Source organism: Syngnathus leptorhynchus, chromosome 12 (genome assembly GCF_054491065.1).
Source record: "Syngnathus leptorhynchus isolate UIUO chromosome 12, UIUO_Slep, whole genome shotgun sequence".
Lineage (NCBI taxonomy): Eukaryota > Metazoa > Chordata > Actinopteri > Syngnathiformes > Syngnathidae > Syngnathus > Syngnathus leptorhynchus.
In genome coordinates, this window is record NC_141206.1 from 6,186,281 (window position 1) to 6,198,332 (window position 12,052).

General features: G+C 42.0%; 2 protein-coding genes across 4 annotated transcripts; one reads left to right on the forward strand and one right to left on the reverse strand.

The window, feature by feature from the left end:
* The first annotated feature begins 833 nt into the window (after window positions 1–833).
* jak2a (Janus kinase 2a) lies at window positions 834–10,622 on the forward strand. 3 transcript variants are annotated; one of them, XM_085925314.1, is made up of 24 exons: window positions 844–1,135; window positions 2,501–2,755; window positions 3,677–3,800; window positions 3,880–4,000; window positions 4,316–4,461; window positions 4,509–4,818; window positions 4,959–5,078; window positions 5,624–5,781; window positions 5,850–5,961; window positions 6,057–6,243; window positions 6,328–6,449; window positions 6,535–6,669; window positions 6,761–6,848; window positions 6,926–7,053; window positions 7,119–7,257; window positions 7,337–7,488; window positions 7,547–7,697; window positions 7,759–7,892; window positions 8,090–8,279; window positions 8,390–8,514; window positions 8,863–9,035; window positions 9,109–9,226; window positions 9,346–9,459; window positions 9,756–10,622. In XM_085925314.1, the coding sequence occupies exons 2-24, from the start codon at window positions 2,515–2,517 to the stop codon at window positions 9,861–9,863; spliced, it is 3,396 nt and encodes a 1,131-aa protein (XP_085781440.1). In that variant the 5' UTR covers window positions 844–1,135; window positions 2,501–2,514; the 3' UTR covers window positions 9,864–10,622. The 3 variants fall into 3 exon arrangements, with proteins under 3 accessions (XP_085781443.1, XP_085781440.1, XP_085781442.1); XM_085925316.1 differs by having other exon boundaries at window positions 845–1,135; window positions 4,527–4,818; XM_085925317.1 differs by lacking the exons at window positions 9,109–9,226; window positions 9,346–9,459; window positions 9,756–10,622 and having other exon boundaries at window positions 834–1,135; window positions 8,863–9,039.
* On the reverse strand, window positions 10,231–11,961 carry LOC147048039 (relaxin-3-like). The gene is made up of 2 exons (XM_085925327.1): window positions 11,643–11,961; window positions 10,231–11,025 (listed from the first exon to the last, which is right to left on the reverse strand). Exons 1-2 carry the CDS (start codon window positions 11,923–11,925, stop codon window positions 10,772–10,774), a joined length of 537 nt encoding a protein of 178 aa, XP_085781453.1. The 5' UTR covers window positions 11,926–11,961; the 3' UTR covers window positions 10,231–10,771.
* Window positions 11,962–12,052: the final 91 nt, after the last annotated feature.

The window sequence follows — 12,052 nt, forward strand, 5'->3', positions numbered from 1 at the left end:
GCGGCCTCGCATGGCGCACCGGCGCCCGGGGCACAAGGCGCAATCCTATCGCCGAGCGCCTAACATTGAACGTCAGAGCAAAACAGCGACTGCGTGAGTGAGACAGACACACAAGCATGGGGAGAGCGAGAATAAAAAAAAAAAAAAAAAAAAAGGATGCAAGCCGGAACGAGCCGCTTTTTAGAGGCGTGGGCTGGTTGCTTTTAAAGGAACAGGACGGGAATATTTTTTTTTATTATTTTTTTTAGGACAGGATTATGATTATGTGCGTGTGGCGCAACAGTGAAACGCGCCTATACGGGTCACGGACAAGTTCATGATAGCACTTTTCTACAGTAGCCAGGAACTTGCAATAAAAAAAACAAACAAAGGGATTTTGAAATGACAGGAAAAGATGATGAAATTATTTTTGGAATTAATTATATATTGTCAAATAAAAGATTGAGAAAAGTAAGATATAAGAATCCATTCAAATTGAAAAGGTATTTACAAAATATATCATCAGGAGTTGAGTCACATCTTTCTGCAAGGGGAATTGAAAACAAGCAACTGAGATAATGGGGTTGCACAAGTGTGCACACCCACTTAGTTTTTATAGTTAACCAGGAGTGTGAAGTCAAGTATTATTTTTTTATAGGACCCCTTTCAAAACCATATTTTCAAGTCATTTGAGTTGTACGGGCTCTACCTGTGGTGCCAGTTTTGTTTATATTTCCGGTATGTTGTTCCTTTTTTCTTATTTTGAGCATATTTTAAAACGTTGCTATGAGATCAAACTCCACCAGAGGGCGCCCTTGGCCCAACTCACATACATAATGGTCTCTCGTGGGCTGTCATCCACTCCCACTCGCAAGGGGGGCCAAGTCAAGAGGAGTTCCCGTGCTTCATTCCAAACGAGACAGTCCAGGCTCACCATTCGATCTCTTGGCAGTTGACAGTTGGTCTAGACGAGAGTTGTTAAGGTGGACCTTGTTGTTATTTGGGGGGGGTCAAAGATGCATCGCGGCTGTCTGCCGCTCTGCCCTGCGAGTCTAAACGGACGAATGAGACTTTAGAGGTGCGGTTGATAATTTGAGATGATTTGAACATTATCGGTTGACAAGCTGCTGTGTGGATAACTTGACAACAACAAACAGTAAGTGTGCATTAATATTAGGTTCCCTAAAACATCATCTCATTCAAATACTGGTGTTTGATTGACAGTTATGCATGTTGAATAATCATTTCATAATGATATGGGACACGGCAAAAGTCATAATGACAACATATTGCGAGAGTGCAACATCCGGCTGTGTTCGGACTCATTCGCTAGAATAAAGCAACCATATATTGATTATATCTTACTTTTTCCATTTGATTGGAGTCACTATAGGATGCAACCATTTTGTTCTTTCAAAAAAAAAAAACACTACTGAGACACTGTCAGGAAGATTTGTATTAAAAATCTGAATGTGATATTAATAGATTTATTGTAGTGGTGGCAATTGGGGTGGCAATGCATTTGGGGGAGGAGGCAGTTGCCACCCCTTGCCACCCTGTAAAAGCACCTCTGCTCTGGACACAAGTCTACTCATTATTTTTGCTTTGATGTTTGAATAGATAGAAGGCCAAAAATTTGCTTTTTGTCTCCAGTGACCCATCATGAGCCACTTTTTATTCCCAAATGGCCCTTGGGGATAGTGGGAAAAAAAATCTGGAAGATTACTGTTTTGTTTATTAGTTTTAGTAGTGTGCATTGTTTTTAAAAGAGTCACCAAAATGTCCAGAAGCAGACTTGAGTATGTAGTAAATGTGTTGTGGCTGATAACGTGCTCCTAGTGCAGCAAAGCAAGGAGACCCTTGATAAGACTTGAGTGCGGAACTTGCCTGTATGCTGTGTGATAAATATTTGGGGCGTGTAAACATGGATAAACAACAGAGTTTCACTTGATGGGCCATTGTTTTTCAAATTGGATCAGTTTGCCAGTGCATGTAAAGTGTCTCGACTCTTTCGAGTGATCTAGTTTGCGGGCGGATCAAAAAAAAAAAAAAAAAAAGTTTCCATCCAGGATGTGAGAAAAAAAACAATTGAATAGCTTTCATTGCAATGACAAAAAAAAAAAAGCTGCTATACAATGGTATAGCAGCTTTTTTTTTTTCTTCTTCTTAGCCACACTGACTCACTTTGTAATTGCACCAAGCAAGTTTGTGTCACGCATTTAGCCTCGCAAACGCATCATTTAAGGACATGATCAAATGATTTGGGTTGTTCCGTTCAGAATTCACTTTGAGCCATTTGCGGCGGCGACGACGTGGGTCAGCGGCTCGACGGAGAAACGAGTGCGAACGGAAGGCGAGGGAGGGTTTTATCGTTGTTGAAGTCTTTGTGATTATTATAGCACATCGGGAGTCAAACAATGGGAGTCTTGTGAGAACATGTGAGGAGTTTTATGACAAATAGAAGCATGCTAGAACTCCCAACTCACCATAGTCAACTTGCCGCTGTTTTCTCCTTTTCTAGTTGGATGTCGGTACATGGCCTGCTTTTTGGTGAGAAACATGAACCCAAGCCCCACCTGCTCCACAGCGCATCATAACGGACTCCCACCCGACTGCACGCTATCTTCTGGACCTGAAGCGAAGCAGAATAGCATATGTCTAAGTGTCCAACTTTACTACGTGGAGAAGGATGATGGGGGAGAGCAGCGTGTGCTCACATACCCGCCCGGCGATTACGTAGCGGAGGAGCTTTGCATCCTTGCGGCGAAAACTTGTGGTGAGTGATGAAGACAGTTCTCACAGTTCTGTGATCTGCATTCCAAAGTGGACTGGTTTTCATCCATAGATTTATATCTGTGCATTTTTCTTGCCACTGTTTAGGGTCACGGTGGAGTTGAAGGCTGAGGTGGTTTATGACTGTTGAATATTTAAAAAAATGCAAAATATCTGATTGGTGTCATGGCTAGTAAATAATCATGCATGAGAAAATGAAAATGTAGGTCAACCCTGTAAGTACCTTGATTTCCGCTGGTGGTCACTGGCATTTCCTTTCAAGGCGGAGTTCTCATCGTTAGGTTGTTGCTTCACTCGTGAGTGCTTCCTGTTAAGAAAGTCTTCTGTCTCCGAATAAACTAACTCTACAAATGTGTACACGCTAGGCTGATGTTACAATAACAAAGAAAAGATAGAATGTGTTTGTTGCTAGCAAAATTTAAAAAAAAAAAACATGTCAAAATTAAACGATTAATCTCCAGCAAATCGATTAACAAATTAATCGTCTTGTATTTTAATAATCCTTTTTTTCATGTTTTAATGATAATTGTCATAATAAAGTTATCTTTTTGAGCGATTTTTTTATGTCTAAATGTTAACATTTTTCTTGAAGCACATTTTATCGCATTGTACCCGATAACTTGATTCATCGACGTTAGTATAATCCATTCTAAAAAAAAATGCATCAAATACTTCCAACTTAAACCAGACCGTGTCATTTGGTTATACAGATGTGACTTTTTGATTTAACATCATAAACTCCAATGTTGAGCTGTGACATCGAATGAAACAAACGAGTTTTCCCTTTCAGCTCGCTTAGTCATTCCTGTCTGCCTCAAATGCGAGACCCCCACTTTTATTCCATGATGTGTGTTTTATATAAAGAATATGTGATATATATAAAAAACAAAAACATTCCTTGCAGGTATTGCACCATTATACTTCAACTTATTCAGCCTCATGAGGGAAAGTGACCGAATGTGGTTTCCAGCCAATCACGTCTTCAAAATGAACCCGGAAACCAGCGAGCGCTTACATTTCAGAATCAGGTGGACAATTACATTTTTTTTTTTCATTTCTAGTAAGCGTTCATATGATGACTTTTTTTGTTCTTGTTGCTCACGCCAGGTATTACTTTCCTGGCTGGTACAACAGTGGCAGTTGCTCATATGCTCACCGCGGCGGGCTTAACAAGGGCACGGAGAGTCCTGTGATAGACGAATGCGTCATGGCGTATCAATTTTTCCAGGTCAGTTGTAAGTGGAGTCACATTTTACTTGCCAAAGAGCTGAAACAAAAAAAGCCAGCTATGATTAGAAGCCGTACTGAATTATGATAAGAATGACCCAACGTTTTTGTTTTTTTTTGAAGTTGTGCATTGAGTAACAACATTGTTTCTATTTGCCTATTTGATCTAAACTTCCCAAATTGGATGTCTTCCAGTTCTTTGAACTGAAAACGGATTCAACACACGCCAAGTTTGCTTCAATAGATGACGAATAAAAAAAAAAAGATCTCACAATTTATGAATGATCATATCCGACTTTGGTATTTTTCTTGACAGTGGCGAAGTGACTTCCTTAACGATAGGGTTGTTATTCCGATGGGTCACGAAGCCCAGGAGGAATGTTTGGGCATGGCCGTACTGGACATGATGCGTCTGGCTAAAGAGAGCGGCCAGTCGCCTGTGGGCATCTATAACGACACCAGGTAGGTTGTAATTCTCCTCACGTGTGGTCCGTCTGAATTTAAGCCAGGTCTCATTTCCGTTTCAGCTACAAATCCTTCCTGCCGAGCTGCATGCGAAGTCGCATCCAGCAGTACAACATCTTAACTCGCAAGCGCATCCGATTCCGATTCAAGAGGTTCATCCAGCAGTTTACCGAGTTAAAGGCCACGGTGTGTAAACTTCGCCTGAAGTATCTGATGAGCTTGGAGATCCTGCTTCCGTCGCTCTACTCGGAGCGCTTCCACCTCACAGACCTGTCGGCGCGTGATGTTACCATCGTCGTCACGGGCAACAAGGGCATCCAGTGGTCAAAAGGGAAAACGGAAGGAGTTGATGAGGTAAGGGAAGATGAGGGGAAAAAAAGCAAAAAAAGCAAATGAGTTTTGCGCTGCCATGGTAACGGACAATCTTAACATAAGCAAAATCACGAGGAGATCGTCTTGATGATTCATTTGGTTAAATGCTTTGTGTCTTTTAGGAGCTGCAGACATACTGTGATTTCCAAGAGGTGATCGACATCAGCATTAAGCAGGCTAATAAGCAAGGCTCGGCCGAGAGTCGCATAGTTACTCTCACGAGACAAGACCACCAGATTCTGGTACATTCCGCTGATCATATCGATGTCGCATTCTTCGCCTATTTATGTGTTACGAAACACCGTAAACAAATGCCTGCTCATTCATTACGGAAATGAGTAAACAGGAGAAAAAAAGGTTTTGAAACATTCTTTTTCAATGTTTCTTTGTTTGACCACAGATGGAAAATATTCCAGCCTTAGGGGGCATTGAAATTGTATTCAGATGAATAAATCGGTTTGGCGGCTATCAAGCCAGTCTTTCATAGTATTGTCATTATCTCTAAGGCCAGATTATCTTTGGAATCAGTCTTGGAGACGAACTAGTCATGTTTGTTCTCTTTTTCAGTCTTGAGATCTTGTTATAGAATGACTCCAGGGGTCATCTAAAATAAAGCATTCCCAATTTTTTCATTTTTTAGGGATTTTTTTTTTTCACAGACCGATACCGGCACGAGTATACCGATACCAAGCAACCGATACCACTTGTACTTTTGATCCATAAAATGTCAATTTCCTACTCTTGATCACTTGTCCCGATATATATATATATTTTTTGGTCAACTTAGGAGCTGCAGTTCCACTCTCTCTCCGAAGCACTGTCTTTCGTATCGTTAGTGGACGAATACTACAGACTCGTGGCGGACGCGCATCATTATCTTTGCAAAGAAGTTGCTCCTCCCAGGCTTCTGGAAGGCATTCAGAGCCACTGTCATGGCCCTCTGTCGTGAGTAGCATTCCAAAGATTCCACACATTCCCGCACGTGGTTAGATAGAACGTGTCTCCGCTCACAGGATTGAGTTCACCGTTGCTAAGCTACGTCGCGCCGGCAACCGCCAAGGCTTGTACATGCTGCGCCGGAGCCCCAGAGACTACGACAAGTTCTTTATGTCCTTCGTGGTGGGGGTGAGAGTTCACACATCAATCATTTAAGGCTCTCGTGTGACTCGTTTGATTGGTTGTCCGCTATCATCCGACTGAAAATGTTCTCCGATCTTCAGTATGATCCTCTGACGGACTACAAGCACTGTCAGATCGTGAGGAACGAGTCAGGAGAGTACGTTCTGAGCGGTGCCAAGAGAAGCTTCGGCACGCTCGGGGAACTTCTGGCCTGCTACCACAAGGAGGCGCTTCGCACGGACGGATACACCTTCCAGTTGACTAAGTGCTGCCCGCCCAGCCCCAAACGTCAGTTTGACATTTAATAGTGTCAGAGTAGATGTTACAATTTGTCACGGAAGATGGCTAACTCGTATCGTAACGCTTCTTCAGACAAATCCAACTTGCTGGTGTGTCGAAATAACCAAGGGCCAGAGGTTCTTCTGTCTCCCTTGCTACAAAAAAGCATCAGCCAGATGGTTTTCCACAAAATTCGAAAAGAGGACCTCGTCATCGTAAGACGGACCTCCTTGTTTTGAAATTGACATTCATAAACATTCGCCGTTAGATCTTTAAACACGGCTCAACTTTGTATTTTAGAACGAGAGTCTGGGCCAGGGTACGTTCACCAAGCTCTTCTCCGGCGTGAGGAAGGAGCTCGGAGACTATGGAGAGATTCATCAGATCGATGTGGTTCTCAAAATTCTGGACAAGGCTCATCGCACTTACTCGGAGGTCAGCTTTATTTTTTTTTTTGACATCCTTGGCTAATTAAAGAAGCTATAATCTAACTTCTTCTCCAATTGTTTTGGTTTCTGTCTGTCAGTCATTCTTTGAAGCAGCCAGCATGATGAGCCAACTCTCCCACAAGCACTTGCTTCTCAACTACGGCGTGTGCGTTTGTGGAGACGAGAGTAAGTTCAAAACACACGCAGACATCCAAAAAAAAGTTTTCCTATGAATATTTATCTCCCGTTTGTCTTTGTTTCAGACATTATGGTTCAAGAATACGGTAAATTTGGCTCTCTGGACACGTATTTGAAAAAGAACAAAAGTAGCATCAACATCACGTGGAAGTTGGAGGTAGCCAAGCAGCTAGCTTGGGCTATGCACTACCTGGTAAGGTCGCTCCGATTATTCTCAAGGTTGGTAACTGTGACAAAGTAAACGTTTATCATTTGCAGGAGGACAAGAATATAGTCCACGGGAATGTTTGTGCTAAGAACGTTCTGGTGATTCGAAAGGAGGACCGGAAGACGGGCAGCCTGCCTTTCGTCAAGCTTAGCGACCCTGGCATCGGTATCACCGTATTGCCTAACGAAGGTCTCGGAATCTCAACTTGACACTCACACAGAAGCAAACATTGTTCTCGACATTTGTCTGGGCTTTTTTGGACTCACAGTTCTGGTGGAGCGGATCCCGTGGGTGCCCCCCGAATGCATCGAAAGTCAGCAAAATCTGAGTTTAGCCACGGACAAGTGGGGCTTTGGTACCACTCTGTGGGAGATCTGCAGCGGTGGAGATAAACCGCTCTGCGCTCTGGACTGCTGCAAGGTCAGAAAGAATGCCAAATATTAGGAACCCACTTCACACATCTCCTCCTCCTCCACAGAAGCTAATGTTCTACGAGGATAGACACCAGCTGCCAGCTCCCAAATGGACCGAACTGGCCAATCTGATTAACAGCTGTATGGACTACGAGCCTTCACTCCGACCCTCCTTCAGAGCGGTCATCCGAGACCTGAACAGTCTCTTCACCCCGGGTAGGAACCGGAACCGGCCTCGTTCACGTCACATCGTTGGCTCACACGTCTCGTGGGGCAGATTACGAGCTGCTGGTGGAGAGCGACATGGTGCCTGCCAAAACGCGAGGCTTCGGCTTCCCGTGGGCCACCGAGTGCCAAGAACCTGCTCAGTTTGAGGAGCGACACCTCATCTTCCTCAAACAGCTGGGCAAAGTGAGACACACACACGTCTACATTTCCACCTGTCCGCCAACTAGTGGTGGGAAAATGAAGCTTCATATTTACTTCATGAAAGACTTGTGTTTTAAACTCCTCTAGATGGCAATGTTGAGCAGAGAGTGCCTTCTGGAGGAGTCTAAAAAATACAAAGTGGATCACAAAACAGATTTGAACCTTCTTCTTCCTTGCAGGGGAATTTCGGCAGCGTGGAGATGTGCCGCTACGACCCCTTGCAAGACAGCACAGGGGAGGTGGTGGCGGTAAAGAAACTCCAGCACAGCACGGCCGAGCACATCAGGGACTTTGAGCGCGAAATCGAGATCCTCAAGTCTCTCCATCACGAGAACATCGTCAAATATAAAGGAGTGTGCTACAGCGCCGGTATGAACAACCAGGCGCTAAATGTTTACAAATAGAACACAAACAAATGAGGACACGGCCGTAGCTCATTTTCCCAGCTCCATATTTCAATTTAATACTTCTTCTTACAGGCCGGAAGAACCTCCGCCTGATCATGGAGTATCTTCCCTATGGCAGTTTGAGGGATTATCTCCTCAAAAACAAAGTCCATTTTGATTTCAAGAAGCTGCTTCTTTACTCGCTGCAGATTTGCAAGGTGACTAGACAACATATGATGTTTATCATGTCCTATATTAATCATTTAAACCAAAAAAATACTTTCATATTTGAACCTAACCTTTTTTGGGCATTTGGCGCCATCTTTTGGTATTTTAGATCATTGCAGATAGAGTGTATAAATAGCAAAGAGTGGTTAAAAAAATTGTGAGCAGTAAGCCACAAATTAGTGTGGGAAAATATAATATAATAAAATATATATGTCATTAGATAAAGTTGGATGAAATGAAGATTTCAAATATTGCAGATTGATATCGGTGCTGCTGTTTTGATTAGCAACAAGTGGATATTTCCACCCTTGCATTGAAATATAATGTGACCGTTCCAGGGTATGGACTACCTGGCCACAAAGCGCTACATCCACAGAGACCTGGCCACTCGAAATATTCTAGTTGAGAGCGACACGCAGGTTAAGATCGGTGACTTTGGCCTGACCAAAGTTCTCCCACAAGACAAAGAGTACTACACCGTGAGGGAGCCTGGAGAAAGCCCCATTTTTTGGTAAGCAGGGCCCCAATGGTTTTGGATCTCAACATATCACATTTGATTGATGTGTTGTTGTTGTTTTTTTCAGGTATTCTCCAGAGTCACTCACAGAAAGCAAGTTTTCTGTGGCGTCAGATGTTTGGAGTTTTGGCGTGGTCCTATATGAACTTTTTACCTACTGTGACAAAGGCAACAGCCCACCTGCGGTAACTTCTCATTTCTCTTTGCTCATTCAAATCCGGAAGTCCTTCATAATCATTTGGCTGCTATGATTTACTTGAGTGGCTCTTAATAATCATGACTATGTTGTTTACTTTTGTTTCAGGTGTTTATGGAGCAGATGGGAAATGATAAACAAGGACAGATGATTGTTTATCATTTGATCGACCTGCTGAAACAAGGCTATCGCTTACCTGTGCCTGAAAATTGCCCGAAAGAGGTCAGCACAAACAAACACTTTTTTTTTTTAATTGAGTTGTGCACATGTCACATTATGTTGGCAGGGTGAGTTTCAAAATATTTTATCTTGGTTGTAATTTTTCTTAATAAAAAAAAAAAAATCTGGAATTTGATTAGGGGTGTGTAGACTTTTTATACTCACTGGAAATGGTTTAAAGGTGTCGGGGGGCACTCACAAAATTAGATTCCTCACTTTTGCACTAATACAATGTCGTGATTAAACCCAAATGGCGAGTGTAACCGTTCAGTGAGTAAAAAACGCTTTGATTTTGTCAGATGCACCAGATGATGAGCGAGTGCTGGAGCGGTGACCCGGGACAGAGACCCACTTTCAAAATGCTGATCCACAGTGTGGAGATGGCCCGAGACAACTTGGATACATGAGGCGCATTCCCAGATTCCCACCATTTCCTATCACACCGAGGCAAATGGCCGCACGAGTGATGCGGGGACTTTTTGAAACACTACGCCAAAAAAACATTCTTGATTGCCTTGGTTTTGTACATTTATTAAATATTTTTTTAAGCAGTTCTTTTTTTAAATATATTTTTATATATATTGTATGTTTATATGTGTTTGTATCATACCTCTGCATTTATAGTGTTGACTTTTTTTTTGTACTGTGCTTAAACTTGAGTTAATCAACTTTCATGACACGATCAAATGTACAACTCCACCTGAAAAAAACAAGACCTGTTTGGTAGAGCCAAAATAGTACGGAGAATCCAGAATACATTTATTTGTGGTCATTATTTGCAATAATTCATCACAAGTATTTCCTCATTTAGAATTCAAGAAGGAATAGAATTTCAAAGCGTGTTTGAAGAAAATACGTTTGCTGAGATTACCTCGATCAATTAATTGTATATATATATATTTTTTTTTATATGAAGACTTTGAATTCTAGAAGTCACATTGCAGTCTGTTGATATGTTTTGAAATCGTTTGTATAAAAGAGCATTGGAGGCAATTCACAGCAGCCGTTTGGATGACACAGATTTACATGTGGAAAAAAAAAAAAGATTTTGAGAAAAACGTTTTACTATTCAAATTGAATAAAAGTCATTCCTGGTATTATATTAATTGTATTGACAACACAGTTATTTATTCTGCACACCAAAATAAAATAATAACCGTTTTAGAGTCCACCTTTTAAATAAATGTCAGTTTATTATAGTCAGTCAGACATGATATGAACACAAAAGCATTTTACATGACTCTTTTTTTTTTTAACAAAATCGGACTTATTTGTTATGAGATATTAACATGACAACAAAGTACCATGTGACCCCTCAACACAATCGTCCTATATCATTCTTCGTGCAGCCTTCGCTGCAACAAACGCCTGCCACACCCTGAGAAAAGTGCCTTCGTCTCCTCCCGCTGTTTTCGGGCCACCCTTCTTTCAGGGGTTCCTCCAAAATAATGGACGAGCGGTCCTTGTCACTTGTGCTTGAAGCGCCATTGAAAAGTGAAAAGAAGCTGGAGGAGGTACGCTTGGGAAAAAGGTTTGTGACGTCACTGTGGGGTCTCCATTGAAAGGAATCTGAAAAAAAAAAAAAAAGACCATAGCATCAACATTTGATGCATTACGGTACTATAAGGGGAACTATCTATGGTGCTGAAACGACCGTGGCTATAGGGTTACCTTTGCAAAACAAAAAAAGCTGGTAGTTTTTAAAAGAGAGGGCCATCTAGTGGAGAAAATATATAATTTAATATCCCATATTTCCACCCATTTTTTTGTTTAACACGAAAAGGCATTGGGGGGGAAAATCAGAAAGCTTTAAAACGCTACATGATTTTCAGTAGACATGAGTGCTACATAAAATCGATGAGTTATTCTAGTGGGTTGGAAAAATTTGCAGGGGTTCCTCAGACATGAAGTCTTAGTAAAAGTTAAAAATGACACTTTTTGAAGATGATTTTCGAAACAGTTTTTTTGTGGGTGATAATTTTCTCTCTATCCAGTAAAAATCCAGTTGCTGCATTATTTCTTTTGTTGCATCATGTATTTGAACAAAAAAAAATCACCCAATAAAAATTTCTTTCCAAGCAAATACATCATTTCAAAAAAAACTTTCAAGTTAAAACTTTTGAATTCAAATTGGAAATTCTCTCTCATGAATAGTATGGGGGAAAAAAATATCCATGCCCACTCACCATCATCTGCATTGTCGAGTCTCTTCCAGCGTGAGCCTCCGCAGGTAAAAATGACGGCTCGTATGAACTCCCTCCCACAAAGCTTGACTCCGTAGTCTCTGGGCAGGAACAGCGCTCTGCTGATACTTTGAGCCTGCACGTTACCGTCGCCGCACGCTACCAGCGCCGACACCAACCCGAAAATGGCAAGTCTCAAAAACATGCTTCGCAACACTCGAGCTGTCACAGCAGCTGATCGGCTTCCATAAAGATCTTGATTGGTTTTCTCAGAAATGGAGCCCATCTTTTATAGTGCTCAGCTTAACCTTGTGGAGTCGCCTGAGACCCCCACCCCACCCCCTTCCTTTCTCACACAAATAAATGCGTCATTTTGACGGATAACAATTGACGCACTGGGGATGTTTTTCGTT

What these genes read in the sequence shown, in the direction of transcription:
- jak2a (XM_085925314.1), top strand. Translation starts at nt 2,515, where the DNA reads ATGGCCTGCTTTTTGGTGAGAAACATGAACCCAAGCCCCACCTGCTCC. An exon ending in CCTTGCGGCGAAAACTTGTG is followed by an intron (nt 2,756 to 3,676) that starts GTGAGTGATGAA and finishes CATTCCTTGCAG; the next exon opens with GTATTGCACCATTATACTTC. An exon ending in ACTCGCTGCAGATTTGCAAG is followed by an intron (nt 8,515 to 8,862) that starts GTGACTAGACAA and finishes TGACCGTTCCAG; the next exon opens with GGTATGGACTACCTGGCCAC.
- LOC147048039 (XM_085925327.1), bottom strand. Translation starts at nt 11,925, where the DNA reads ATGGGCTCCATTTCTGAGAAAACCAATCAAGATCTTTATGGAAGCCGA. An exon ending in ACTCGACAATGCAGATGATG is followed by an intron (nt 11,026 to 11,642) that starts GTGAGTGGGCAT and finishes TTTTTTTTTCAG; the next exon opens with ATTCCTTTCAATGGAGACCC.